At 37.0% G+C, this 8702-nt stretch overlaps 2 protein-coding genes across 2 annotated transcripts; both read left to right on the top strand.

Moving 5' to 3' along the window:
- On the top strand, positions 1–2750 carry LOC107440202 (uncharacterized). The gene is made up of 2 exons (XM_043057127.2): positions 1–425; positions 1139–2750. The coding sequence occupies exons 1-2, from the start codon at positions 1–3 to the stop codon at positions 2748–2750; spliced, it is 2037 nt and encodes a 678-aa protein (XP_042913061.2).
- Positions 2751–2799: 49 nt separating this feature from the next.
- On the top strand, positions 2800–3392 carry LOC139427317 (uncharacterized). The gene is made up of 2 exons (XM_087149566.1): positions 2800–3307; positions 3373–3392. The coding sequence occupies exons 1-2, from the start codon at positions 2800–2802 to the stop codon at positions 3390–3392; spliced, it is 528 nt and encodes a 175-aa protein (XP_087005692.1).
- The last annotated feature ends 5310 nt before the right edge of the window (positions 3393–8702 follow it).

Raw genomic sequence — 8702 nt, 5'->3', positions numbered from 1 at the left:
ATGGAACAATTAGATGGTCTATTGAGGCAAATTAACCCTTTTGCTGCATCATATCTTCAGATGCATCAGTTTATTCAATTAAACCCTGCAACAGATGTAAAATTAGTTTTTATGGAAGATCCCTCTTCAGATTTGAGACGGTATAATGCTCCCACATCAAAGACAGAAGTTGCTGCCATATTCGTTGGAGACAATGGGGAACCTCCATCTAATCGAGATTTGTGCATCTGTCCTGTTGCAGACTCTTACAAAATTATTTCTCCTATGAATCCATGCATTGATCCAATGGTCTATCCACTTCTCTTTCCACAACGAGATTGTGGTTGGCATGCTGAAATGGAGAGTGGATGTACAAGAGCGGCGTACTGCCAAGCGTATCCGTGTAACCCAATTACAGTATTATGCTTACAGACTTGCTATCCGCAGTGAGTTCAGCCTTCTTCATAGCAGTGGAAAGCTCTTTCAGCAGTTCATCGTTGATGTTTATGTCAGAACAGAAGGTTCAAGATTGAACTATTTAAGATTGAACCAGAAAGATTTACGTGTTGAGTTATATCAAGGTCTTTTGGACGCTCTTCAAAGTGAAGCTCACTCAAACAATGTAAAGTTAGGGAAGTTGATCATTTTGCCATCACCTTTCAAGGATCTCCTCGCTCCATGCAACAAAATTATCAAGATGCCATGGCAATTGTTAGAAAATTTGGGAGACCAGATATTTTTCTAACTTTTACATGCAATCCAGCATGACCAGAAATAGTGAGTGCTCTACAAAGACACCATCGTCCTGAAAATAGAACCGATATCATTGTTCATGTCCTTAAATTGGAATTGACGGAACTTTTGGATGATATTTTGAAACGTCATGTATTTGGTAAGGATATTTCATTTATTTATGTTATTGAATTCCAAAAACGGGGTTTACTACATGCCCATATGCTGTTGACATTGGATTCTGCTGCTAAAATTCGAACTAAAGATGATATCGACAAATTTGTGAGTGCAAAACTGCCCAATAAAACTCTTAACCCTAGACTTTATGATATTATTACAAAATATATGATTTATGGTCCCTGTGGCATACTTAATCCAAATTCTCCTTGCATGAAGGAGGGTTTGTGTTCTAAAAATTTTCCGAAAGATTTTCAAGAGACGACTCAAGAAAATGTGAACGGTTATCAGTTTACCAGAGAAGTATTACAGAACCTATCAAGGTAGGTAAATATGATATTGATAATCTTTGGGTTGTGCCTTATAACCCTTGGTTATCTAAGAAATTTAATGCTCACATCAATGTTGAGATTTGTGCTTCGGTCAAAAGTGTGAAATATCTTTACAAGTATGTTTACAAAGGCCATGATGCTGTATCTATTAAATTGCAGCTAAACGATGATGTAAATCACGATGAGATTATGACATTTCTAGAAGGACGCTATGTCAGTGCTCCTGAGGCAATGTGGCGGCTAAATGAATTTCATACGTCTGAAAAATCCCACACTGCTATGAGGTTAGCTGTTCACTTACCAAATCAACAACAAGTAATTTATCAGAGTGGTCATGAAGTTGAAGCTGTTGCTCGAGCCTCCGCCAGATATACGACTTTAACAGCATGGTTTCAATTAAACCAAACTGATGTTGATGCCTGCAGATATTATTATTCTGATATGCCTCATTATTATGTTTTTGATCGTAGTAATAATCGGCGGAAAAGACGTCAAAGGGGTGGGGATCAAATAATAGGCAGGATGCCCGTTGTCAGCATTCAAGATAGCAAACGTTATTTTTTGCGAATGTTGCTGCTGCGGAAACCTGGTGCCATTAGTTTTGAAGATTTAAAAACATCTAATGGAAATGTCTGTATCAGTTTTCAGCAAGCATGTAGGGAGCTTGGCTTTCTTGAAGGAGATGAGCATTGGCATGATACTTTGCGTGAGGCTTCACTAATTCGAATGCCACAACATTTGCGAATGCTTTTTGCGGTTATTTGCGGATTTGGTGAAGTAGAAGATATTCCTGCTCTTTGGACACAGCATAGAGATCTCCTTTGTAAAGATTTTGCGCACCAGCACTCGGAGGAAACAGCATATCAGTATGCTCTTGCTGAAATAAATGATCTATTGCTAGTTTATGGGTTACATCTGAAGAGAGTAAGACTTCCAGAGGTTAACTTGCCTCATATTAGCCAACTTTTACCAGCCTATGATGTGGTAGAAGAGCAGACAAAAGGTCAACTTAACTATGGAAAGCTAAATATTCAACAACGTGCTGCTGTTGATAAAGTTGTGAGTGCCATTTATAAGAATGAAGTTGAAAAACTTTTTTTTTTAGATGGGCCTGCCGGCACTGGAAAAACTTTTATCTATTCAACTTTGTTGCACTTAATCTGTGGAAAAAGTCATACAGTGACTCTTGTAGCATCAACTGGAATCGCGGCTGCTCTTTTGAAAGGCGGAAGAACTGCTCATTCCATATTTAAAATACCAATTATTTTAAACGCTACTTCTACATGCAATTTAAAACCTACTTCTCCAGAAGCTATTCCATTATTTAATTCTAAATTAATTTTATGGGATGAAGCTCCGATGACGCATGTGCATGCATTTTTAGCTGTAGATAGATTTTTGCTGGACATAATGAGCTGCTCACATCCTTTTGGTGGGAAAATTGTGTTGATGGGAGGAGACTTTCGACAAGCTTTGCCTGTCATTCCTAAAGTTTCCCGTTCGCTGACAATTGATGTTGGGTTGACTTAAAAAACGTCCCCTTTGGACTAAATTCAACTTCTTATACCTTAATCAAAATATGCGGGCACTTTCAACTGAAAAGGCGTTTGCTGAATGGTTATTGGATGTTGGAAACTGCAAAGATGGTGAAATGATTAAGTTGCCTGGTATTTTTTATCCATCTAACCAAGACCCCATTAAGCAACTATATTCTGATGCAGATTTTAACACTGTAACTCCGTGCCAACTCAAAGGTAGGGCAATTTTAACAGTCGCCAACGATTTATCAATACTATTCAATAATGATGTGCAGGAACTACTGCCAGGAATTACTAAAATTTATGAAAGTGTGGACACTGTCATTAGTGATGATCCACAAGATCAACTAAGCTACCCTGAGGAATTTTTGAACACCATCACTCCTACAGGAATGCCTCCCCACAAATTAAAGATTAAGAAAGGTGACATAATAATGTTACTGAGAAATTTAATGCCATCTAAAGGACTCTGTAATGGCACTAGATTAATTGTTACAAACTTGCAGCGTAATTTAATTGAAGCTAAACTGATTGATGATGATGAAGCAGGTACATTTTTCATTCCGAGAATACCTCTAATCCCCTCTGATAACAACATGCCGTTTTCTTTTAAGAGAAAACAATTTCCTATTAGGCTGGCCTTCTCCATGACTATAAATAAGTCACAAGGTCAGACTTTTCAGAAAATCAGTTTAGTATTGACTAAACAAGTTTTTAGTCATGGACAACTTTATGTTGGCCTGTCAAGAGTTAAGTCATTTGACAGCCTTTCAGTAATTGCTCCAAGATGCCAAATCTATAATTGTGTTTTCAAAGAAATTCTAAATGCTTAGTGTTAATTTCTTAGAGTTTTGCAGAAAAAAATGTTTTTTGGAAAAAATTTAATTGAAACTTCTATTGGCAGTAGGCAAGGGGAGCTGCCAAAATCAAAACTCCCCGATTAGAAATGCAGCATGGCGACCGCCACGTGATATTTCTCGGGTAATGCTAACAGCCATGCATTTTAATTTATTGTATGTAAAACATCCTTATTTTGTTCTAAAATGTTATGTACTTTATCACAAATGTTAATTAATATAGAAATTGATTTCAATAATGCTGATCACCAAAAAATATTTCATTTGGCGATAAAACAAATTTTTGTGTTCTTGAAAATGAAAGACTTTTTGAGGGTTATTATCTTACAAGGAAAAGTTAGGGTTTAAAGTTTATATTTTTAAATGATAAAATTTTTTTCTAAAACTTTCAGAATTTCTAGCATTAACTAATTTATTATACACATTTAGTTGAATTTAGGTGAGTAACTGCAATATTTGATAATTTATTTTGCTAATATGTTTCTCATTTAGCTAATGTTTTGATTTTTTCACCATGTACGATCTAAATAGTTAATATACTTTTTTAAAAGCCAATAAGAACATTGATAGAATTCTTCTGTTGTTGTTGTTTCTAATCCCCAAGAGGTCCATCCCAATTAGACCAATTCCATAAGTCCAAAAATGTCCAGGAAGTCTAAAAACAGATGAGGTCTTGAAAAAACCTCGTCGATCTTAAAATCGATACAGTTTAAAATATGCTCGGGCGAAGCCTGAGCAGTCCTACATTTAGTGCAAAGTCCAAAAGTCTTTTGCCCCTGAACATACGAGAGACACCTCAAGTGACCACTTGCAAAGCGAGATAAACAAGTCTGCTGGCTTCTAGGTCCCTCAAAAAGCAGGGCACTTCCAGGTCGTTTTCCGAAATACCAACTATGCGGAGGAGGAACCCTCCAGAGGTCCATAAACATTTTTTTGCACTCTGAAAAGACCTCGTTGAAAGTGGAAGGTAGATCTGGCTGTAGAGGTTCCAAAGAAGCATCTTTAGCCAGTGAGTCCGCCATCTCGTTACCTTTGATTCCAACGTGTGATGGAATCCATTGCAAGTGTACTCCAAAGTCCGCAGAGAGCCTGAAGAGCATCCCCAAAATTGAAGCCGCAGCCCTGTCTCCAACATTCCTCCAGTTGCTAAGGTGTTGGATTGAAGATTTGCTATCCGTCAGTATCCATATATGCTTAAAGTCAGGCTCAGCAATATTCTCAACATGTCTTAGGCCATTTTCAATCGCAATAAGCTCAGATCTGAAAACTGAGCAAAATTCAGAATTTCTAATTTTGAGACTCAATGTGTACGTGGGTGTTTTAATAAAAACCCCACTACCTGAATGACCTTCGTCGCTCTTGCTGCCATCTGTGTATAGTTGTAAAGCATCTGATGGTATTTGGCTAATAGTTTCAAGAGCCATTTGTTTCATAAATTCTGGGTTGTCTTTACTTTTATAGGCCGGGTACAACAGCTCCGTATGGAAATGGATACCTGAAAAATCAGTAACAGGGCTAAAACGTGACCTCAAGGAGTGAGGCTCAATTCGGCAGGGATATTGCAAGTCTACAAGATGAATTGAAACAGCCAAAGAGAAGGGACTGTTTCTCTTCAGTCTATGGTTATTTTTCCAATTTTTGAGATAGTAAGAGGTTCTGTTCTGGTCACCAAAACTGATGAGCTTATTGTAGTATTTCTTGAGACTGGAGTTCCTTCTCATGTATAACGGTTGGAGGTCAGATTCAAACAGAACAATTTTATCTGGACAGCTACGCCTCAAACCTGTAATAATTTTTGCAGCACTAATTTGGACTCTTTCCAATCTATTCAGGTTTGTCTCTGAAGCACAGGAATAAATAGGTGCCCCATATTCCAGTATGGGTCTAATAAGTGCAGTGTAAGTTAATTTCAAAGTTGTAGCATCTGCTCCCCAGTCTTGCCCAGAAATATATTTTAGGATATTTAACCTCTTTCTACACCTCGATTCCAGCAGTTCGATGTGCTTATTGCCAAGAATCTCCTGGTCCATAATAAAACCCAAATATTTTGCATTCTTTTCGTAAGGCAAATTTTGACCGTTAAAACAAATAGTAGGTTTATAATTGTATATGTGCCTATTGGTAGTATAAAAACTAACAACAGATTTAGATGAGTTAAAAACCAGTTTGTGTTTTTGAGCAAAGTCACTCACATCTTTTAGAGTGAGGTTGATATTGTCTTCAATAGTCTTAATGTCAGCGCCAGAGTGCCAGAGGACGACATCATCGGCGAAAATACCAACATTACATCTCTTAGATATCACCCCTTCGATGCCAGCAAAAAATAGGCAAAAGAGCAGAGGCCCCAAGACGGAACCCTGGGGGACTCCCTGGCTGAGTCTAAAATTTCTTGAGAGGGTCTGATTAAATTTAACTCTGATGGTTCTGGCCCTTAAATAATCAGAAATCCAAGGGAGAGCGTTACCTCTAATTCTAAAGTCATCAAAAAGCTTGATTATTAGTTTATTTCGCCACACTCGGTCAAAAGCCTTTGTTAAATCCAAGAATGCAGCCACAGTATGATTAGTGGGCCGCATGTTCTGAGCGTCTCTTACACTCTGGCAAAAATATAAGATTTGGTCAATCGTACTATGGCCTTTTCTAAAACCGTACTGCTCTTTTGGGAGCAAGTCGTTTGTTTCGAGATAAAAAATAAGCCTATTTAATACCATTTTCTCCATTATTTTACACGGGATGCTAGTCAAGGAGATGGGACGATAACTCTCAGGAGATCCAGCATCTTTGTCCATCTTCCTTATTGGGATGACAATCGCCTTTTTCCAGTCAAGTGGTATACGACCTCTTTTCCATGACTGATTAATTATATCCAATAATTTGAGTTTGCCATTTGATCCAAGATGCAGAATCATATGAGCATGTATGTTATCGGGACCAGGGGATTTCTTTGGATTTCTTTGGACAGAATTCTTCTACATAAGTACAATACTATGTCTTTGATGATAAAATACTATGTCTTTGGTGATAATATGCTATGTCTTTGTGATAGAACATTGTGTTCATTGGCGAGCGAGCGCAGCGAGCCATGGTTCACGGCGTGAACCACATATGATTGCGTAGCAATTCTCGGGGGTTGGCGAGCGTTAGCGAGCAAGGGGCGGACCCTCCTAGTTTCGTTTAATTCGTAAATAATTTGAGGTATTTACAAACATATTCAGCGCTTTCTTATTAAACTTATTAAACGCAAGAGACAATTTTAGTTTCGTGTACACTTTTTTTAAAATTTTTCCGCTCAACTCCAACACTTATACAAGGTTTATTCAGAGCAACGATTTCAAACTTGGAAGGAAATTATAGAATAGAATAGCAAACATGTTCAAAGATTTTGAAGCACGTGTGGCCGCTTTCTAATTATGGGCTGGCTGCACCTGCACTTTTAAACCTCTACTTTTTATAAACTCTGAATTAAATTTAGTGTTTCCCGATAACTATTGTCGAAAATAGCTTTCAAATAGATTTAAGCAATCTGTTTTAGTGTAGTTCATAGATTTTCCGATTAACTGGCAGAGAGCTCACGAAGTAAGTTAATTACGCTAAAAGAATCAACACTGGCTCTGTTTAAATGTAAATCTCAACAATATTTATTCTAGAACATAAAACGAAGAGAATTTAGGCGAATAAAAGAGCTGGTTCGAAAAGTTCGTGGAACGTTTATAATATAGAAACGTCCCAAGTGGTGTGCTAATACGTTACCTCCTTTGAGTTGCTGTGAAATTCTCGTTTCTTTTAATTTTCCCTTCAAGTTTGTAATAACTGAGTTGAATCACCAATTGTATATGACATCATTTTTAATTTGATTACTTTTTTTTTCTATTGTATGTGAATACCTGAAACGCATCAGTAATTCTGTCCGTAAGTATATTTGTTTAATCGCATGCTCACGTTTTCGGTCATGGGATGCTTGTTTCTTTTGATATGTCCTATTTTCCTTCAAGTTCAAAACCATTCATCTGTATCTTTATAAGTATTAACTTTAATCTGATTACCTTTTATTCTTATTGTAGTGAGCCAGCTTGCCCTTGGTAAGTATATTTGTGTCCTCTTACAATGAAATTTCCGAGCATGTGTTGCTGTATAGCTATTCCTTATGATGTGCCCGAGGAGTAAAAAAAGGGTAGGAGATAGCTTGGCGATCAACAATTTGCTGTTTCTCCATCAAATCACTATTGCGCCCAAAAATGCGGACTTTCCTCACACAAATGCACTAAATTTCATTATTAAAATAATTAATCCGGGGTGACTTAGGGGATAGAGCTCTAGTCTTCCAATGAAGTGAACCGCGTTCGAATCCCAGCCATTTCTGGCCGATACGGATTCCGCACCTGGTTAGCACCGACCACGGTATTGACGTAAAATACTCTCAGTGGTAGTCCAATCATGGGTTAGAGTCTCTTTGCTGTCAGGTTAAACATGGGAGGTGTTAGTGGTTTTCCTCACCATGTAACGAAAATACGGGTTAGTTACATCAAAAATTCCTCCATGAAGGCGAATTTCTCCGTAATTCTTGATCCAGAAGTTCCCTTGTCTTCCGGATTGGGTTCAAAATTCCAAGGCAAAAATTAAACACAAAATAAAAATATAAAGCCCTAACATATGTAAGAAAATGTAAAAAAGCATTGCAAGAACCTAAGTGGAATTAAAATCAAAATCTAATGAGAATGTAAACACTGATTTTCATATTGATATATGGCAGCAATAAAATGAAATTGTCACGGAACAAGTTAAAAGAATTAAAAAATTTTAATTATTAAAGAAATAGTGGATCTGGCTTGATGATAAGCACTTAACTGCGTTTTTCATCATGAAGATTGTTTACAAATTGCTATGAGGAATAGAACACCATTAATAATGGAAAAGTGATGTGACTTTAAAAATTTATATAAAATCAGAGGGAGGGAATAAAATAAAAAGAAAGATGTCCTTTAATCAGAAACAGTTGGGAGAAAGAAATATTAAAATTTTAGATAAAAATATAAATAGCAAGATATTAATTTAAGTGTACAAAGTTAGCGTTAACAAATAGCAAAATT

Source organism: Parasteatoda tepidariorum, chromosome 8, assembly GCF_982258835.1.
Source record: "Parasteatoda tepidariorum strain Cologne lab strain chromosome 8, Ptep-v5.0, whole genome shotgun sequence".
NCBI classification, from domain to species: Eukaryota; Metazoa; Arthropoda; class Arachnida; order Araneae; family Theridiidae; genus Parasteatoda; species Parasteatoda tepidariorum.
Note: the sequence above shows the minus strand (reverse complement) of the source record. Positions and strands in the feature narration are given on the sequence as shown.